Here is a 22672-nt window from a genome sequence, read left to right as displayed (position 1 = left end):
ATGTATCATACATTGCACTTGTAAGATAATACATACACACACATATTAAGAAAAAACACTATTTTTAACATTCATGATATTTTTGATGTCATTTTTATTATTTAAACTAGTTAAAAAACAGTTTAAAAAAGTTCTGTCTTGGACGTCCGTGTGTCTGTATGTGCGGAGGATTTTCTTGTTAACACGATAGCGACCGAAATACTTTACTAATCGAGTCTTTTTTTTTCTCTTACGCTTGAGTATGCTCAGGAATAGAACCCTTTCATTTTTCAGGGTCTGATTCGATGTGGTTTAATTGTTATTAAATAAACAAAAAAAAATATCGACTGTTCTCCATAATTTTAGTATCTTAATATATATAAATCTCGTGTCACAATGTTTGTCCTCAATGGACTCCTAAACCACTTAACCGATTATAATAAAATTCACACACCATGTGCAGTTCGATCCAACTTGAGAGATAGGATAGTTTAAATCTCAAATCGTTTTAGAGAAAGCGGGCGAAGCCGCGGGCGGTAAGCTAGTATCTATATATATTCTTTATTTATTTTTTTATTTTTTTTATTTATAGTGTACTCAAAATTCACCATTATAAACTCGATTCTTTATACTATAAGCCAAGGTTTAAAAAAATAAGTTGGTAGTCAGTCCCTTAAACCTGCGCAGTTTCACATCTAGGTGGGGCCACAAGAAAAATAGCTCAATTATTACGGTACCGCTTTCTTTACTTTTCCAACTGTTTTATTTTATTTCTTTTTTATATTTATAGTGTACTCTTTATAAATAATCAATTTTATTGTAAAGGATGAGATTATGAGGCGTGCACTTTTGGATTTTCCAAACTATTTTAATCTACGCAGGCGGAAAGCGAATAAATATATGAATACTGGTATCCTTTTATGGGTCAAGGTATACGCTTTTACAACAGAATTCCTCATAATATTAAAGAGTTTAGTAGTTCTAAATTTAAAACTTATATAAAAAATGTACTATTCAGAGAGGCTATTACAGTATTAAGGAATATATGGACGATAGAAACCCATGGAGGGTTGTCGCGTAAAAACCACAGGACAGTTTTTTGGCATAATATTATGATTATAATGTATTTTGTAAAATTAAATTGTAAAACTGACATGATTAAAAAGAGCAACTATGGAGTTTCTTGCCGATTCTTCTCCGTAGATACTGCTTTCCGAATCGGTGGTAAATGTTAAAATATGTAATGACGTATCAAAAGTGCTTCTAAAAGAAGTCTAATTTAATAAATAAATGTTTGAGTTTGAGTTTGAATATAAAGAAAGAAATACTTAACTATTAAGACAACAGACGGCCATTTAAAACTTATGAAATACCCACATATTTGTATTTCACGTTTCGCGGAACGTGAAGGGATGGAAAATATAATAATAACGTTGCATCCTAGACCTGATATTGACAACAACATGAAACCCGTTTACAATTTACATGCTGCCATAGCCATTCTGCAATCGTCATAAAAAATATATATGACGGCGAAAAGCGCGCGAATTTAGTCGTTGACAGGAGAGCGTTGCGCGCGCACTCTCACTCTTGTTCGGATACTCGTAAGAGACATTCATCAAAAGAGTTTAAAAGTGAAACAATATGCTTCGTTTATTTTTTATTTTCATATTAAGTTCAGTGCTCGCGCAGAATTCGTTGCGTAAGTTTTTAATTTCTTTAATCTTAAAAATGCGGTTAAGGTTTAACGTAGTTACGAGAAGTACAAATAATTTTACCTTTCTTTAGATGTTTTTTCATGCTTGATTCATGTTCAATATTAGCTTTATAGTAAAATGATTTTCTGTATGCTTTCATAAAATTTAAGATTTGCTTTTTATTAAGCACAAAATAAAGATCTTATTATTACTTAATATTCCAATTATTATCATGGAGATGTGACAATAATTTATCTACGTTAAAAAATCACTTTGAATTAATTACCCATCAACATACTTACCTATTTAGAATAATTATGGACCATCATTCTCGATATATCGAAAAATATAAACTATACCTATTTTCTTTAAATTTCACTGCGCAATCTATAATATTTAACAATAATCACAAAAATCATTATTTTAAGTGATCGATCACAAATTATTTAATATTCTATCTGGGCAAAAATACGCATATTAAAAAAAATCCTCACAAGCCTCGATAAAAAAAAAATTAAAAATCGGATACACTGTGCAACATAATTTCATTAAGTCGAATGTCCTTCACCAGATGAAATTAACTTAAAAGTAAACATTTCGCAAATACGCGCCGCCAAAAGGACGCGTGGTGCAACAAACTTGAAAATTTCTTTACAAAACATGCATCTTACAAATATAAAGAAATGTCACAATATGTGCTTTGGTTTTATTTATAATCTGGCTTGTTAGCAACTCTAGATTTTATTGATTAAGATTTGAACACCCTTAAATGGTTCACTGTTTCTTACTAACAAGATAGTAACTGATTTATATATTATGATTAATGACACGTTTATATTTTTACAAATGAGAACGTGAAGTGGCTTAATACTACAAGGTTAATTTCAAAAGAATTATTTACAATTCAATTAAATAGAGTTTAGTGAAAAGTGAAAACATACCCTTAATTAAAAGCACATAAGCGTAAGCTTATTTACTACTACTTACTACATATTTACTCTACCATTTTGATTGAGAGAACATTTCTATACCAAAGAATTTTTTTAATAATCTATTGCCAAAAATTTATCTCTCCTTAAACCTCCATATTATTAGGAACCTCCATATTTCCTACAGCACGAGCGCCAGAAAGTAGTTCTATGATCTACACATTTTTTTATTTTTGTATGTTTGTAACATATACACTCAAAAACTCCTAAATCGATATTAAAATTTCTTTCACCAGTGACCTTACTCCAGATTGGGCTTTATAATAAAATTATCACTTATGTTAAATTGCAAAACATATACATATCTTGTTTTTTAATATATATCTTAATTCTTGTTAATAAGTTCTCAGAATAGTATAAAATCTTAACAATGTAACCCACTACGAAGTTGCAATAAATTAATATTCATGAATATATTGTTAGACAGGAATTTCAAGATCTCAATCGTAAAGCTCAAGTTTTCGTAAGATGGTTTTCCGTAAGATTTTCCATATAGGTTAATAAGTTTAATTATCGTTTCCCAAATAACAATCTACACGGAGTAAGAGACGCATGTTTAATGGTAAAACAAATATACTTATTTAAATACGCTACCTATGTGATGGATTCATATAAATTTAATAGACCTGATATTATGAAATACAATAGGTACTACCATACTAAGTTAATAACCTTACTTTCACACCATATACTAATCTAAATTCTGAATTATTATGTAGTACCTAAATAGTAGGTAGAGGAGTCTTTCCGCAAGAGGAAGCTTCTAATTAACATTTAACAAAAGACACATTTTAAAAATAGTCGATACGTATATTTACCGGAGAAAGTGATTGATGTGCCCAAAAAATACATAATATGTCTACGTCTACGTCTGTATATCTATATCTGTATGTATATGTCTATTTTTTTGACAATTTAATCATTACTTATATTACAAGTTCCGTACATATTGAAGGAAATTCCTGACCAAAATTTTTATTTATTGCATAATTCAGCGATTTTATTCCGGATTCGCGTCATAAGTTAGTAAATAATTTATTTAAATACATTGAGATAATATTAATATGGAGCAGACACAACGAACAAAATCTGTGCGCCAAGCGCGGCGGCGCGGGGCGCGCGAATGACGGCTAGACAGTCATAGATTATGCGATGTCACTGACTCACCGCTATAGAGGCGACACTTTGTTTCATTCTGTATATTTTATTGGGTGCCACTCCTTACATGCACGTTGACTTGAAATTTTCTTTGTACTTACTTAATATTTATTTTAGGTATAAACTGACTTTACTACGCGGGGCTAACAATATCTGGCATATAATATAGGATGATGTAAATAGTGACGTCATATGGAATAATTTAATTTTTTTTCGTGTTTTAGGTTCAGTCAGGGCTATGGGAATTTTTATTCCTTACAAATTGAGCCTTTTTAAAAAAAAAAATAATAATTTTTCCCTTTCTTCACGGCCCAGACATGGAAACCTTGAATAGAAAAAATATTAATTACTTATCTCTGAACTAGCCGTCCGCCCCGGCTTCACCCGTGGCACATATTTCGCAATAAAAAGTAGCCTATGTTCTTTCTCAGGGTCTTAAGATTGTCTGTGCCAAAGGAGAATGCCCATGAAAGTATGGACCACAGTACAGTGTTGCGTCAATGCCAGAGTGGTTTTGGAGGGTTCTTCGATATTCAAAAGATTTTTACCAATTGATTTTTTTGTGATAAAAACAGGGGTTTTCAAGATATTGAGAAAAATGTGAAATAACCTCAAAACTTAAATAACCCCGATTTAGTTAGGCTTATGTGTGATTTAGGTAACATTTTATCGTCCAAAGGTTATTTTTCGATTAACATATTTAATCTATGCGTAGAGCTTATGCTTTCAGACAAAGTCTATCTGTTCATCGGCTAGTGTAGGTAGGCACCAGAAATCTTCCGGGACGGATTTCAAGAAAACCTAAATATATACTTAAAAATGCCAATTGAGTTTTTATTCGGTTTACATGTTGTTGTTGTTGGTTTACATGTTGTAGTGAAAAAATGATTCAAACAACAATGTTTGAATCATTTTTTCACTACATATTCGAAGAAAGAAACAAATAAGAAATAACTGGTTACCTACATGGTCATAATAATATTTTTGTTATATATACATATTTATATTATTTTACTTCACTATCTTTGTTAAAACAACCTACAGTGTATAAACAATACCTTAAAGAGTGATTTTATGTTAATTGATTTTTTTTGTAATTCAATGAAAACAATAATCGATATTAATACATTTAGCTATTTACCATAGTAAATGTAATAAGTTACCGCTTGGTTACCGTGGTAACCGGTAATGGACACTAAATCTATAATAACGGATCTAAACAATTACATGTCTTATTAGATTTTACAAAACATTCCCTGTTCAAAATATATTTTCCGATGGTAAGAAGGCCTCTAAATTGCCGAGATTTTTTTTAATAGTATTGTTGTCTTGATGCATGAGAAAAACCAGTACCAAAAATGGGCATTCTCCTTTCATCAAAATCGGTCCAGTAGTTTATGAGCCTATTAATTACAATCAAACAAACAAACAAAGTTTTCCTCTTTATAATATTAGTGCAGATAAATAAATAATAATTCAATTATACGTTCAAGTCAGTAGCTTATACAATATCAATTAAAAACTTGATTAAAATCAATTAACAAAAAAAAATTGGTGATTGAGTAATTGATTTTCATATTTCATGATTTCACCTTTTTTCAATTAACAACCAGTCTATGCTTTTCTAAATATGTAAAATTATTATTTTATACTATAAAAATATACGCCAGCAAATATTACTAACAACACTTATTTCATGCCCAATGTCATATCTTAAATTTTTAATCTATGACAAAATGTCGCCCGCCAAAAATTTTGCTCTAACTAAGTTTTAAAAATTATTATCTAGTTACTTACTGATGAAAAGTTATTCCTTTGCACTTTTCCGTATTCTTTGTATTATTTGTGCAATATCGTAACACACACGTAGGCATATTTGATGCTTTTCACTTTAAAACAAATAAAAAATGAGCGTGACGTTCGCGCCAATGAGCGAGCAAGCGACTGAGTGCAGTTACGCCACATGACGTATGTTGAGTGGAACATATGTGATGTAGGCGGTATCGTCTCCATATTAATATTATCTCAATGTTTAAATATTAAATTATTAGCTCACATAATGGCTTAGTATATTTACATTAGATCGTGTTTAATTATCTTATCTATAAATATATAACACATCTATAGTTATATATAGCATTGTTTAAGGAATTTGCCTTTGTTCTATGTTTTTATACTTTTTCTATTGAATATAATAATACTAGTTGCGCTCCGCGGTTTTACCCGCGTGGCTCAACTCCTGTTTGTCTTAGCGTGATAATATATAGCCTATAGCTTTCCTCGATGAATGGGCTATCTAACACAAAAAAAAAATTCAAATCAGACCAGTTGTTCCTGGGATTAGCGTGTTCAAACAAACAAACTCTTCAGCTTAATAGTATTAGTATAGATGTAAATGGAAAAATTATATTGTGCTTTGCTTCAAGCTTCAAGCTTCAAGCTCAACTGAGAAAATGGTAAAAATATCTTAATTTGAATTCGATATACAATAATTAACAATAGCAACTGCTCTATCATAAATAGTGTGATTGTTAATACAACGTAAGTGTTAATCTTTTACGCGTAATTTTACTCTTACAGTAATCAGTAATTACCTATCTAAATATACTAGATTTCCGCCCGCAGCTTCAGCCGCGTTTACAAAGGAAAACCCGCATATTTCCCGTTCTCTTTGGATTTCCGGGATAAAACCTATTCTATGTCTTAATCCAAGTTACCCTCTATATCTGTGCTAAATTTCATTGTAATCGGTTCAGTAGAATTTGCGTGTAAGCGTAACAAACACACACATCCTCACAAACTTTCGCATTTATAATTTTAGTAGGATTATCTATTCACAAACGTTTTTATTCTCTTTTCCAATCTAATCTGCATAATAATTCAGATTATTTAAGCGATCGTAATATGTGTAACGTTTGGAATTACCGAAGATATAGAGTTACTTGTCGGTTGTGTAATGCAGCGGTTCAATGGTTTAACACTATTCCGTATCGATATGTACATTGGAATAGTACTATGTTTTTATTAGATTACTAGCTTCCGCCCGCGACTGCGTCCGCGCGGAAACATTAATAATTTAGATTTATTTTTTCTACGTAGGTATTTTTCCAGGATAAAAAGTATCCCATTTTATGCCCAGGGTAAGGTATAATTATACTAAGTTTCATCGAAATCGAACCGTTAGTTTTCACGTGATGTCTGAACATACAGAAAGACAGACAGACAAACAGACAAAATCGTTTTTTAATCACGTATTTGGGTTTGGTATCGATCTAGTAACACCCCCAGTGCTTTTAATTTTTTCAATACTTTCAATGTACAGAATTAACCCTTCTACAGATTTATTAAATGTATATATAGACTAGTTGTACCTAGTTGCCCGAGGAAAATTACATACTCAGTTGTAACAATACAAGCGCGGCACGCCATCTATGAGATTTATAAATTTCGAAGTTATTCCAATATCTACTCATTATATTGAATCCTCCCATCGGAAAAACCATTTTTTACAAATCATACTTTCAAACTGACTCCAGCCAAAGATATTAAATACCCCATACCTATTGTATATTCTATACTATACGTAGCTCCATTGCGATGCGATAGAAAGACAAACATACAAACACACTAATCAGACAATTTATTCAAATCTATTCAGCAGTTACGAATGCAACATCTGTTAGAACATAAAAACCTTTCACATTATTTTAAATGTTATGATTTAAATTAATAAGGATAGTCGTCGACTACAGGGTTCCCTTTGACCTAATTCCTACCCACCTACCTAACACATTTGTTTACTTTTCCCGTCACAAAATAAACAAAAATAACTGCGTCCTTGTGTGTTGCATTTAAATGTGTGCATTGTTTACCAGCCATTTACATTCAATGGCCAGGGCTGGCCTTCACACGCCCCTGCCTTATTCATCCTAAATCTATTGCAAAGGTCGATGACATACGTGGTCATAATTGGTCGTTGCACTTGGTTATAAATTTATAATAATATGGTTGGTGTTAGAAAAATGGTTTAGTGACATCAAGTGCCGCGCAGTTTCACCAACGAGCCTGCAGGCTAGAAGAAGTGTATTAGCATTATATTGCAACTAATGTGTAACTAGCTTTCCGCCCGCGGCTTCGCCCGCGTTTTCAAAGAAAAACCCGCATAGTTCCCGTTCCCGTGGGATTTCCGGGATAAAACATATCCTATGTGTTAATCCAAGTCACCCTCTAAATGTGTGCTAAATTTCATTGTAATCGGTTCAGTAGTATTTGCGTGAAATAGTAAATTCACATCCTAACAGTTAGCTAACGTTGAAAGTGCTTACGTAATTACTTACCTTTCTAGGCATTATGATCGCGAACACTATCTCTTAACTATGATATATTATCTTACAAGTGAAGGGATTATCAAAAGAGATTTTGTTTCTTGAACTAAGTTGAATGTTTATTTGTACTGTGTACACTAGCTGTGCTCCGCGGTTTCACCCGCAGTCTCAGCGTGATGATAAGCCTATAACCTTCCTCGATAAATGGGCTATTTAACACCGAAATAATTTTTCAAATCGGACTAGTAGTTCCTGAGATTAGCGCGTTCAAACAAACAAACAAACAAACAAACAAACTCTTCAGCTTGTCGTCCGTCAATGCATCTCTTATTCAATACCTTTCCTTCATTTACTTACATATCCGTGGTCATTTGCATTCCCTTATAGCCATGGATACTAAACTCAAGGTAACTAACAACAATATTATCATAATAGACTAATAAATATTCTAAGACATTTCACAGGACGCCATCTTGTCTCAAACAATGCAAAGAAATAAAAAAATAATTGGAAAACTGAATCGAATGAAAAGCAGAATTCCTACTTAATATTATAAATGCGAAAATTTGTGATGGATGGATGTTATTCTTTCACATAAAAACTACAGAACCGATTACAATGAAATTTAGTATGTAAGTAGCTGAAGACCCAGAATAAGACATAGGCTTCTTTTTATCCCGGAAATCGCACAGGAGCGGGAACTATGCGGGTTTTTGTTTGAAAACGCGGGCGAAGCTGCGGGCGGAAAACTACTACATACAAACTGTAACGAAGCCTCACCAAATTTCATAGTATGTACAATCATTCAACCTGAAGCGAAGAGATAAATATCGAAGCTATCACAATTTTAATTAAATTATCACTAGAATACGGATCTATATTATTGTAGGTACCGAATATAATAAATTGTGTATTTTTCATTACTGCATCCATTAATTTAATTTAAAAATTAAATGTCACGGATTACTCAGATAACGAAAATAATTTATATGATTATTTATGAAAATTACGATTCAAATTTTTCCTCATCAACGACATTTAAAATGAATGCATTTTATAAAAATGCCACGGGCCACCTTTGCATAAAAATCCGTGAACGGTGCAGATCTACGTAGGTACGTAATAATAATACTGTTATCAACCGTGATTTGATGTATGTTTGCTATTCAAAGGTGGAAACGATGGTACAAATTATGATGAAAACTTTAAACTACCTACCTAACATTTACAGTTTTAAAGCTCGTTCAGCTCCGAAACGTTTGAACAAAAAAAATACAAGATTAAAGAGCCTGTTTCCGGAATATTACGATTTCCCGTTTATACTTGTTAAATATTTTCGATGAAAAAGTTTTTGAGTAGGTAACTACCAACAAACAAACTAACAGAAAATTTTATCCATATCTCCATTACATGAGTCTACATTAATCTCTTGATACAATTATTAATATAGAATTTAGTATAGATAGATAGTAGATCATTGTAAAGGATCTGTGAATAAGCTTCAATTATAATATTGTCTGGACTGAGCAAGCGAAGCCACAGGCCGAAGCTAGTCACACATAGTCATCCACAATTAGTATTCATACAAACACGGAACACAACGTAACACTTGCAAACGTATTTAATTGTAATTATGGAAATTCAGAATTTTAATTCCAACGGTTAACAAGACACACACTTCGGTTCGTAATGAGTTATGACACAAGATGAATAATTTTATATTGGTAAAGAAAGGAATACGTATATTTGCACGTACCTATGTACACAAATCTTTTAATAAACAACGGTAAGAGAAGAAAACTCTAAAACAATTATTAGGAATGTTAAAAATTAAAAAAAGGTCAATAATTGATGTCACATTTATTTAATTTCAAAAAAGGGTGTCAATTTAAATGATTTTCGGAAACTTGCAATCGACTTATAAAAAGCGAAATATTTTAATTTCATCCCATCGCTCGTTTCAATTTTTAATATAATTAATTCTTGAGCAGTTTTCAAAAAGCTTTTTATGCTACATAGTCGATAATAATTAATTATTTATTTATTCAACTTTCTGGCATCATAATGAATTTAATGTGATTCACATTGACATTTATCAAGCCATCTTTTTCACATCAGGTCTTGGCTTTTTCCAATGTCGTAAATAAGACACAATTATAGTGAGCTATAGAAAGGTTATTAATTATTATTTAAGTACGGATTGTCCATTTTCGATGATGTTTTCAACTTTTCAGTTTATTAGCGAACACTTTTGATAATGCAAGGTTGTAATTGGACATGGAAGAAGGTTACTTTTTATTTATAAAGTACAGTCATAATATCATACATTTTCTTCGATTCTTCACGACTACAGACTTTAACAGACAGATAAACTTACATATGAAATATCATATCTCTTCTTTTGGTACGAAGTTGATGGGTAAACGGTGTACAGCTTCATTAAAAGTTAAAATTATAACAGATTTAATATGTTAATACGATAAAAATCCTACCTATAATCTATAAATACAAAAACTTATTTTACATTCGTACCAAAACGTAGGTACCTATGATACCTAATTTACCTTTAGACTTTAGATTTACCTTTTTCCGGACTTTATTAAGAATGCTAATTCAACTCATAATTGCTTAAATATTTTCAAAAGCATAAATAAATATAATTTCATAAGAAAACAGCACCCTGCATGTTGCAAATATTTCATATTTACTGAACCTTTACTCAACTCGATAAAAAATTAAGAAAACGCACGCAGCCGCAAAAGAAAGCCGCGTCAGCCAAGTCAAGGACTCCAATTAAAACGTAAATAAAAATTACACGCTCAATCACACATCACAACTTAGGAAACAGTAAGGGCAAAAATATTCCACTTATTGTAGAGGCATCTTACAAAACATGCGGTTGGGAGCGTGTATTGAGCGCAAGGTCGACTTTGCTTGCCAAACACCCGCGTGACTTGAAATGAGATGCTAAAGCAAAATGCTAGAGATTAACGTCCTGGATTTTGTGGAGATTACAGGGGGATCTATGAGGGTTTGGAACCAAATTAATGCTTCGATTTAGACAAATATACATGCTGTAAATTTAAAATCTTTCGATTCTTTTAGGTACTTATGTTAGAATACCTACACAACTTTTGGCGCAATCTAGTTTTACTTTGTCCATTGCATATATCACATCCCTGTTTATAGTAATTATACTTATATTTATATCATAGTTTATCAGGAGGAGTACCAAACAGTTTGAGAACCACTGTTATTTATTTTTTTATATTAAGTAATACGGCATATCAGATTTATGCGTTTATCCTTTGTAATAAAACAATCAATCCTGGACATCGGCCAATAATTAATTATTCCTTCCTTATTCATTAATAATTAATTAATTATTAATCACACATTGTACTTCGGTCAATGACTGACCTCTGTAAGCCATAATCGCAATAGGTATTGTCATAATATAACATTATTTCTCAGTGAAAGTCCTATCACAATCGGTGGGGCCGTTTCGGAGATAATACTCAACAAACATAATAACTATATGAAAGGCTTATTTTTAATTATGTACTTGACATTAAAAATGAACAATTAAAACACATTCACATGTGAATAAAAAAAATTACAACACTAGGTACATAAAATTTTTTTTTAATATTTACATCAATCTTTGGAAAAGAGCGTTCGACTAAACTAAATAAACATTATCTACTATATAAAAATAAGTCAGGTTTTCCTTCCTGACGCTATAACTCCAGAATGCACGAATCGATTTCCACGGTTTTGCATCCGTGGAAAGGTCTCGGGCTCCGTGAGGTTTATAGCAAAGAAAAGGTGTCTCTGGTGGCGAAACGGAGTTCGCCCGGTTTTCTAGTTCATTCTAAAATCAGATTCATTACAAAAATATGTAGAATATCTTTCTAATCGTCATAATCATAAAAACAAGCAATCTCTAAATATAAATAAATACTTATGCAACATAATATTTCGCCTGTTGAACTTGACCTACGTTACGTCACATTAAACAAGCTAATACCGCGTCATCGCTCCTGCATTTTATCACGCGACTGCCGTAAAAATTTTTATTTATATTTTTTTAAGTAATAATTTTATTATATAGATTTCTGACAAAAATTGTTAGCTTTCTCCATGGTTTTATTTGTGCTAAAAAGTCTTTAGTTTTTACGTAGATTTCAAATATTCAAGCTAGGTAATAATAATTATTATATTTCAAATCTTCAATTGAGAAATACATATTTATAAAAGTAGGATTTCATTTTAAAGCATTAAATGAAATAGAAGATTTCATAACGGTGCCTTTTGTCTTGACCATTTTCGCGCGTATTTACATCAAACGAGCAAATGCTCATTCTAAATCTATGTACATTTTTAGTGTAAACAGGCGTAGAGCATTCTTTCGTTGTTCTTAGTGCGTTCGAAAAGATTTTATGCAATGTTCTAATATTGAACAACACTGAATACGAGTTTTCTTTTACACTAAAAGATCACGAAAGATTAATGCTCTTGCTCTAGCTCTATGTTCGTTTTGTATAAATGCACCGTTATTATTTAGCAATCCATCTCTACATAAAATAATGTTTTTTGCTTTTATTATGATCCTCTGTAAACTGTAAACTGTAGACGCATCGATATGTCGTTGTAAAGTAAAAATTACTTTCGAACAATTTTACTCCTTGGTGTGTTCCAATTTTTAAACTAGCTTTTCGCTGACTTCACCCGCTTTATCTTTCTTGATGCACCCTACTTACCTATTAAAAAAGCCGCATCAATACCTGTTGCGTAGTTAAAAAGAAAGAATCATACATAGAGACAGAGAGCGGGAAGAGAAGCTTTATTTTATTCTATGTAGTGACATGTACATATACGGGTTACTTGTAAAACACCAGCAACCTCTCAGGACAAGATAGCTAACATCATAAGTAACAAAATTAATTGTTCTACGACTTTTGTCATAACGCAATAAATTATTTTTAAATGATTTTTTAAACTTTTATTGTACTCTCCTAAGATTTGTAAGTCTATGTTCTATTCATTATCGGATGGACGACGCGACATCCCCTTCCCCCTCTCGTTCGCTTCTTGTTTACGTAATTTTTGGGAGGCGTAGAGTTTATAATATTCAAACGGAAAATTAAATGAATATTTATTTTTGTATGAAAATAAAATCTAACAAATTATCAAAAGTCGTAGAACAAATGTTGTTGCTTATGATGTTAGCTATCTTGTCCTGCGAGGTTGCCGGTGTTTTACAAGTAACCCTGTATATGAAATTATTAAATCCTTCTTCCACAAAATCTCCTTTCACAACGGTCCTGATCACACATGAAGCAACAGTATTGTTAAGGTCTCATGTCGTAATGTTACAGCTGACGACTTCGAGCGGTGTCGACAGAGGGACGCTGGCCTCAATGACTGCCTCAAGAGTGCTGTGCCCGACGCGCTGAGGAAGATGAAGAAAGGTTAGTCGACTAGGTGGGGTGTGTAGTCGAGAATTGGTTTCGACTAGGAGAGGTATGAAGTTGACTAGGAGGGGTGCGTAGTCGAGATTTTGATTCGACTAGGAGGGGTGCGTAGTTCAGATGACAAGATTAATAATTGGAAATGGCAACGCGTGAAATGATGGTTTATTTCGTCAAAGAGGGGTGGGTAGTCGAAATTTAGAAGTCTTTCATGTATGGATGTGTCGTGGCCATATCGTAGATTTGCTCATTTCATGAAATGGCCAACATAGTTTGATCAGAACGTTAAATCGTCAACGTTTCACGATTTGGTCATCGACATTTGGCCAGATCGTATAAAATATCTTAGAGAGTCCATAAAACATTAAAAAATTCTGAATATTTTAAGAACTTGTTTATTGTCATTTAAGTTAGTGCCGCGGTAGCGCCGGCGAATACCAGAAGCGAATGGTTTTTTATAAAAGAAACAAAAATGGTCGCATCTCGTGAAATCGTGAAACGTTGACGATTTAACGATCTGGCCATACTAAATTGGCCATTTCATGAAATGAGCAAATCTACGATATGGCCACGACAGATGCACTGTAGGTATAGATCGCGAATCGCGATGATGCAAGACAGAAAAATATGTGTTATTGTGATATGAAAACAATGATATTATATGAATATGAATCATTACGATTCGGGGAAGGGACGTAAGTAGTTATGATAGGTAATTAATTCATTAACTAAATAAAATATTGATGAAGTTTCGAGCCGACTCATGTACCTAGTTCTTAGAGCATTAACTAAGATGTAGTTTGCATGTAGGTAAAGGTATTTTCATACAGGTTAGTACCTGTTTTTTACAAGTGTTTCTTATCCTAAGTATTATTCTTACCCTTCAATAGAAGATAATCCTGATTTCAATAATTACTATGCATATACTTAATTTTGTTTTTACAAATTAGCTATTGGTTATTTATTACATTTATTAGTTACCAATACACAATTACACAGATTAAATTTATTTATCAAACAGACGTGTAATATTTTTAAGAAAACACCCATATTGGAAACCCATAGTGTGTTTACTTAAATATATAAAATACTAGCTTTCCGCATGGTTCCCGTTCCCGTGGGATTTCCTGGATAGAAACCTAGCCAGTAGCCTATATTACTCGTGGATAATGTAGCTTTCGAATGGTGAAAGAATTTTTAAAATCGGTCCAGTAGTTTATGAGCCTATTCATTACAATCAAACACAAAGTTTTCCTCTTTATAATATTAGTGTAGATAACTTTTTAATACAATAATCAATATTCCAGGTATACCAACCCTCTCAGTACCACCGCTAGAGCCCCTCGCAGTCTCCGGCATGAACATCGAAGCAGGCGCCGGCCCCGTCACCATCACGCAAAACTATAAAAATATTAGGCTGCATGGCCTGACGGACTCTGTTTTGACTAGCTATAAGTATGAGCTTTTTATTTCTTTTTTAATAATAATATGTATTCACTAGGATGTTAGGTTCTGGCCTATCGAGAAAATTGTTAAAACCTTTATAAGAATGCGTATCAAATTGACTTTTATTTTCATGAGCTTCAACAGAGATATTCTTCTGCATTCTAAAAATTGCAGTTGTACCTATGTGTCAAAAATCACATCATCAATCGTTATCTTAATATATATAAATCTCGTGTCACAATGTTTGTCCTCAATGGACTCCTAAACCACTTAGGTAACCGATTATAATAAAATTCGCACACCATGTGCAGTTTGATCCAACTTGAGAGATAGGATAGTTTAAATCTCAAATCGCTTAAAGCGGGCGAAGCCGCGGGCGGTAAGCTAGTAGGAAATAAATAAAATAAATATTACTTGTTTCTTGTTTTTATTTCCTTTTAGCTAGGTAATTCTAAACATCTTAAAAAATCATCAATATAGCCTTATAATTTAATTAATGGCAGCAAATATCATTACTTAAGCAATTAATAATAAACAATACGATATACGCTTTAAACATTTCTAGGGCTGATTTGAAACACTACAGATTAAGAACCGACTCATTAACCCCCAAAATGGAGTTCATAGCTGACTACATCATGAAGGGAAGGATTTTAGTTCTGCCAATTCAAGGAAAAGGCATCGCTAATGTAACTATGGGTATGTATAAGCGCCATCTGTTGTTGAATAGACGAAACTATTTTTAGATGAAAAACTTAATTATGATCACATATGATACTAATATTATAAAGATAATTTACATAATGTTTCAATAAACACTCCGTTTTTTTTAATACGGGATTTTAAATGAAAAATATAATACATAATAAATAATTTATTTCAGTTAACTTGGTAGTAAAACACGATTTAATAGGAGAACCTGTGGTTAAAGATGGAGAAACATACATGAGAATTCGTGACTACAGAGTCAAATTTATCCCACAAAGAGTGTATTTACACTTCTCCAATTTATTCAACGGCGACAAACGGCTCGGAGACCAAATGAATCTGTAAGTTGCATTTTTATAAAACAGCGGCATCTAGCGGACAGGTTTGGAATTTGTAAGTTTTAATTTTATGAAACAGCGCCATCTACCAGATAGGTCTGTGACTAATATAAAATTGCAATAGTTCAACTACTCACCGCAAGATGGCAGTGATTAGTAAATGTACTGTATGTAACTTACTAATTTTTCTAACTTGTAAGATAAACTTTTAATTATTGTTATAATAAAATGAACATGGAGATAAAATTTCCTTGTTAAAATACTATTTAAAGCAGTAATTGATTAATTAAATTGTTTTATAATTTACAGGTTCCTCAACGAGAATTCCGATTTGGTTTTCAATGAATTGAAGGATTCATACGAAAAAAGCTTGAGCTCAGTTTTCCAAGATGTCACAAATAAAATATTCAATTCAGTGCCAATGAACAAAATTTTCCCAGAGGATTAGAACTGTGATAATACTTATTATTTTTAATTAAACATAAGGTATGTAGGTGCTCAAGTTAGTTTTAAGTATTTCGGACTAAAATAGGTACTAATCATAGCGGTTTACCTGCTAGATATTTATTAAACTGCTTTAATTACATGTAAAATAATTTGTAAGAAATAAAAAACCTTGTGATAATAAATATTGTTTTATTCGAAATCCATGAAACTATTCCTTAGTTGATTTGATACAGCGCCATCTAGTGTTCGTTTTATGTATTAAAAACATATGCGTCTCCTTTGCCACGGCTTTGATAATTTTTATGTTTAGATTTTGATGGTATTCTTTCATTTAGTTCTATATCCGGCATTTCAGGACTAGCAGCGAGGCGTGCGTTCCTCAAACAAACAGATTTGCAGAACGCTTCGTTTATGATTATCACTGAAAATGAACACATTACTACCTATCTTTGAAATTTAAATAAATTTATTCTCAATAAAAAAAATATTAAGCTTTTTTTTTATTGAAACATAGCGACAACTTCATAGAAAATATTGTACCTACTATTAACTTTCAAATAATATAACACAATAACTTTCAACTTGTAATTATTGTATAATTTTCACATTTTCTATACACTTACGTATTCCAACTAGAAGCAGGTACATAATACAACCCAGGATTATAGCCGCAAAATCCATAATAAGTAGTATTAATCCATGCTGTAGAAATAATTATTCTAGCATTAATTAAAAATAACATTTATTTTCCTAAATTAAAACGTTTTCATTAATAAAAACGGATCGATCGGTTCTGTAGTTTTTATGCTATTGAGAAAGAATAATATTTTGGCATAAAACATATTTTACAAAAAAATTTCATTAATTAATCATAATTATTATTGATGCTAAAAGCACAGAAGGAAATAGGATGCTACTTATTAGAATAGTAGAATAATACCGTTGACACGATAGCCTCGAGTTCCTGGTGGCCCTCCAGAGACCACGGATTGAGAGGAAAGCAGCAAAAATGATCAGCAAAAAGAATGAAGTCTCCCAGAAGTGGACCGCGATAGTGCTCATTGTTATTAGCCCATAAAACTGCCCATTATTTAAATAAATACAACATTAGGACATTGCGAATTTTCTTCTATTGTGACAGATTTGACGGTTGTGATGTGACCAGAGATTTTGAAGTTATACAGCAGATACAGATACAGCTTATAGTTTTTTATAAGATTAATAAAATAGAGAGCTGGGATATTTAGGTACTAGGTAGTTCATAACAAATTGCAATAGTCAATTTTGCACAATTGTAAACCCATATACGTATAACTTAATAGCCATTGTTAAAACCTGAATGAATTGTATATAATTGCATGTGTATAGGCAGAAATAAAAGAACAATGAATCCATTATTGACATTTTATTGAATGAATTACAACAATTTCTATGGCATAATTACTGGTAACGTACGTAAGAGAGAAATATTGCTTAGCCTCTAGAACAGCGCGATTCGTAATCTTATGTCATTGCTGGTATTCCATTTTTTTAAATACAAATTTTATATAATCTACATCAGTGACAGATTCATTTTTTTATGCCATGACATTGACATTTGATTTTTTTTAATACAGAGCAATGACACTTAATTACGAAAAAATAAATATAGAAGAATAGTATCGAACATTCCCAATTCTGTTAGGAGATAAAGTAAAATAACTTATTTTAGATAAATAGACAAGATATAAATTACGTTTAAAAACGAAACACAAAAATTCTACTCTAAATCATTGTAATGTCTTTATCCAGTGACAAATCTTAAATAATAATATATTTCTTAAATTATTTTTAATTTAATTAACATCTAATGATCTCCTATCAGAATTGGAAACGCAATAACATTATGAAACATAATATGAACTGAGACAATACAGGCAGCATAGTTGTATTCGAATTAGAAAAAAATTATCACAGATAACTTTCTTATTTCAAATTTTGGCGGGAAATTAAAGAACAAATTCACGCACACACATTTTTTTTTTTTTCACTTTTATTATTGGTATATTTACCACTGTTTTCCATTTGCATAATTGGTGAAATTGTTTTCATAACTATGCTGTCTGTATGTTCTTAGATTAGCTAGACTTAGGTAAAATCGAGAGTGACAAACATATACTTTCCCTAAAACAAGCAAGAGCTTTACAATTCGCAGATTGTAGGCAAATATATAATTATAACGCTTGGTCGATAACATAACTGGTTATGTAAAAATTTACATAAAGTAACATTACATGAACTATATCGGTCTGTAAACGGTCCAGCAACAATGAAACCTTTTTTGTGTTGTTAATCAAATACCATAGACAAACCGATTAAGTCTAGAATTTATGGAAGCATTGTCTATTATATGTGTTAACAATAAATAGCACACAATCGGGCAATAAAGGGTAATGAGTTTACAAATTATACAAGTACACTTATGTCTATAACGCATTGGAATAGTGCAAAAAAATTGCAAAATGCAGATTGTTGGCTGCCAAAAAGAGTCAATTGAATTTTGACAGTTTTGACAGTTGTTTTTATTTTTGTCTTTTTTATTAGCTAGGCTGTGGTCACATTTAAATAGTAAACAACACACGATCGTCGCTTCGGACATTAATTTAATTCAACATTAAATTATCCATTGAAATGAACGAAAACGACATCTACTCCATATTGTATTTATGGACGGTTGTGTTAACGAGTCATAGTGTGGAAAAATATTTATTTGCCCTGGTATACTACTGAGGTACGATTTGTGATCTACGTTATAATCTATATACTTTTTTTTCAAAAAGTGCATCAAAATTTTAAATTTACTACAAATTTTATTATTTCTATGCACACAACAATTATAGGGTAAAGGAACCAAACTCCGCTACTCCATGTATATTTGCTGTGTCCATAAAGCATTGTATCCTATCTTCTCTACCAAATCATAAGCTCTCTTTCTATCTTAACTTTATCATCCAGAAATAAATGAGATTACTGAAAAAGTAGAAAAAATTGCCAAAATCCCGGCGCATTTGGAATGACATTTTAAATGCAAAAGCTAACTTGAGCCAATCGTAGGGAATAATTTTAAAAGCCGGGTTAACTTAAAACTAACATTAGTAACTTAACATAACTAAAATCGTCATACATAAAGTAAAACATTGTAATGGTTGAATACTTAAATGTATTGAAACATTGCAACGTCAACAACTTTGTCAGTAAAAAATTAAAATAGCTTTAAATAACCTAAATTTAGCACCATCTAATTTTTCTTTGTCATAACATCATAATTGTTAGAAATTTTACGACCCACCTATATGTTTTGTGGTAAATTACGAGCTTTCATATTTTTTTCTTTTCATTTTCATATAATAATTCACCACTAAACAAATAGGTGCCACTTCACAATTTTGAATGTGTTATGTCAATGTTAGTACAAATTTTCTATAAAGAACAATTAGTACTACGTTAGACTTATAAAAACACTACTTATCGAAATAGATATGGTAGCGATAATGTGTCGTTTACCTAAAAATATCGTCATGATATAAATTTAAACACTCCTGTTCACTTTGAACATCCAATCACTAACACTAAAACTGGATTCGAATATAAATTCAGTCTTTTCGGGGACCCGGAGTAGGTCAAGGGAATTGGGATGTGGAGGTTGACCGCCTGCAGCCAATCGAAACAGGGGCAGGTATCCTAGAAGCACCTGAGCCACGATCCTTTCTGGGCGCGGCGAGTTGCCTAGTACTCGTCGACCTCTCTAATTTTCCATCAGACATAACCCAGGCTGATGTGAAATCTGCGTAATCTGAATCTTTTGAACTCGTCCTCGACAGTGAGTCTTCTCCTTTCGAATATGTTCTAATAATTTCCTTCATTTTCTCCAGCACTGTAGCGTCATCCTTCGCAGTTTCCGCTGAACGCAAAATCTGTTCGAGAAGCGGACTTAACGGCTTCTGGTGTGAAGGAGACCGGAGGGTCGCACTGCTCGCTCTTAAAGGAGAATTCCTTTTAAACGCCTCGTTTTGCGCCTTCGGTTTGGCTTTCGGCGATTTGTTTGGATTCTCGAAGGTATCTGCTCCTATTGTAGGCCTGGCTTTTGTTTTCGCTTGGTTTGGAGCAGTTCTACCTCCCCATGTATTTCTCGCTGTAGGCGGTAGCTTAGGAGTAAGTTTTGGGGATGATTGAGCTGGCGTATGTTTAGGGCTGGGAGTATTACCTCGGCTGGGAGTTCTATTTCTAATGGGGGAATGGGGGATCCTGCTGGCTTGTCGGCTTCGAATCGTTTTCGTAGGGGATTCGGTGAATTCGCGCGTCGCTCGAAGGCTTTTGCTTGGCGAATCGTTGTTTTCGTGGCTGACAATAGACTCAGGGCTCGCGCGGTTCGACTTCTCCTCTGAGCTTGCCTTCCTTCCACCGTAGAAGGTATCGGAGAAGTCGGTTTTGCGCAAACCAGTGTTGAGGCTCACGTAGTCGTCGACCCGATCTGTCTTGTCTAAGCAGCTGTCGTCATGGTCGAGACGCTCTGGGAAAAGAGAGAAACGTTTAATAAAAGTAATAAAAATACTTCTTAGGTAAAAAGACTGCAATTTTTAAAAGATTATAGTTTATCATAAACAATACAAAATTAGGTAGACGTTTCAGACAGTGTTAATTAATTCACGCAACCGAATTTTAACAAGCGTGAAACGTGTGTACAGCTCCTCAATGATTACCAGACAACAGAGCGTAAACCAACAAATAGCAATTAGCACAATCCGTAAATCATATAAACAACGCCATTCTAACGGCCATTTAAGTGAATAAACTAATAACAACAGGCCTATTTCGAATGTTATCAGCTTTATGGGCCATAAAGTGACGGTAAATACACCAAAATCGATATAACGGTCACGATAGGGGTACTACGGTACGAACATTACTTATGGTATTCCATTTTAGGGTAATGATTACTGCTACCTGCTATTTGCAATTTTGAAATTTTCGCTCGTTATTCTTAAGGTCACATTCCAAGAGAACAAAATGAAATACTAGTTACTGACTTAGAATGTTGTTCGTGATGTATTCTATGTGAAAAATAGCCTAGAGCATTCGTAGAGCATCAAAATGAAAGTGCAGAAGAAGTCTTAGCGCGATGTGTTTAAAATTTCAACACACAGTTTACCTAGACTCTAGACTCTAGACTCTAGACTCTAGAGCGTTCAAAAGGAATTGCCAAGTCAACTCTATAAAATGCATAAAAAAAAAAATTTTTTTTTCTGATTCCACCTTCAATTCTAAATATTTTATGTCTAACTTAAGACTAGTTTTATATCTAACTTAAGATCCAACTCAAATAAGCTAGGTAATAGAAAATTGTATACACGATATGTTGCTATATAACAAATCATTTCTTTATTTTTAAGTCCATCCATTATAAACATATAAATCCTGTTACAAAAAGGACATTTATGAACAAATGTAACAATGTGAGTAATGTAAAATCACGTTTCCTGATTCGCCATAACTTGACGGCCATAAACAACGCCTTGGTCTTGACTATTATAGCCTAGCGTCGTGTGCAATGAAGGATTTAGAAATATCATAATAATCTGTATAAATAAAAATGAATCTGTTTATCCCTTTGTCACGGCATCACGTGTGAATAGATTGATAGATTGATAATAATTTTTTAATGTTTGCAACTGTCACAAAGACCTTATGAAAAAAAAAAAATTAATTGGCGCCAAAAAGACGTTTGAACTTTGACAGTTCGCGCGAAGTCAGGAAGTTTGTAGGGTCAGCTAGTATGGTATAATATTTGCAATTTTATTCCCTTCCTTTGTTATTCTAATTAAAAAGCGGGATGAATGTGCAGGGAGGAAATTAGAATACATTGTGGATTGTGGTTATGGCAAATGAAGGAATTAGGTACTTATGTGATATATAAGCTACTGTTCTTTATTATTCAATGGTGAACAACTTTGAAGTGCTTTTTTTTATATCAGACTATTTTTTAAAGCATCATGCGATCTTCAAACGTTGTAATTTTGAAGTAATCGTATCAAACTTTCAGCTTTACAAAAAAAATTTTAGATTTTTGTCACA

The 22672-nt window shown here is 32.5% G+C and overlaps 2 protein-coding genes and 1 long non-coding RNA gene across 3 annotated transcripts in view; 1 reads left to right on the top strand and 2 right to left on the bottom strand.

Moving 5' to 3' along the window:
* The first annotated feature begins 1521 nt into the window (after positions 1 to 1521).
* On the top strand, positions 1522 to 16743 carry LOC123700131 (protein takeout-like). Its single transcript, XM_045647264.1, has 6 exons — positions 1522 to 1681; positions 13530 to 13622; positions 14930 to 15077; positions 15634 to 15767; positions 15952 to 16117; positions 16424 to 16743. The coding sequence occupies exons 1-6, from the start codon at positions 1624 to 1626 to the stop codon at positions 16560 to 16562; spliced, it is 738 nt and encodes a 245-aa protein (XP_045503220.1). The 5' UTR covers positions 1522 to 1623; the 3' UTR covers positions 16563 to 16743.
* On the bottom strand, positions 16741 to 17703 carry LOC123700132. Its single transcript, XR_006752598.1, has 3 exons — positions 17502 to 17703; positions 17185 to 17263; positions 16741 to 16982 (listed from the first exon to the last, which is right to left on the bottom strand). It is a non-coding gene; the product is annotated as an uncharacterized LOC123700132 (long non-coding RNA).
* Positions 17704 to 17951: 248 nt separating this feature from the next.
* The window catches only part of LOC123700545 (GAS2-like protein pickled eggs), a 60519-nt gene continuing 55798 nt past the window's right edge, over positions 17952 to 22672 (bottom strand). The window contains exon 5 of the mRNA XM_045647790.1: positions 17952 to 21110. Coding sequence (XP_045503746.1) covers positions 20221 to 21110 — 890 coding nt within the window. The 3' untranslated portion in view covers positions 17952 to 20220. The remainder of the gene's footprint in view (positions 21111 to 22672) is intronic.

Source organism: Colias croceus, chromosome 19 (genome assembly GCF_905220415.1).
Source record: "Colias croceus chromosome 19, ilColCroc2.1".
Lineage (NCBI taxonomy): Eukaryota > Metazoa > Arthropoda > Insecta > Lepidoptera > Pieridae > Colias > Colias croceus.
This window is presented reverse-complemented; position numbering and strand designations above follow the sequence as displayed.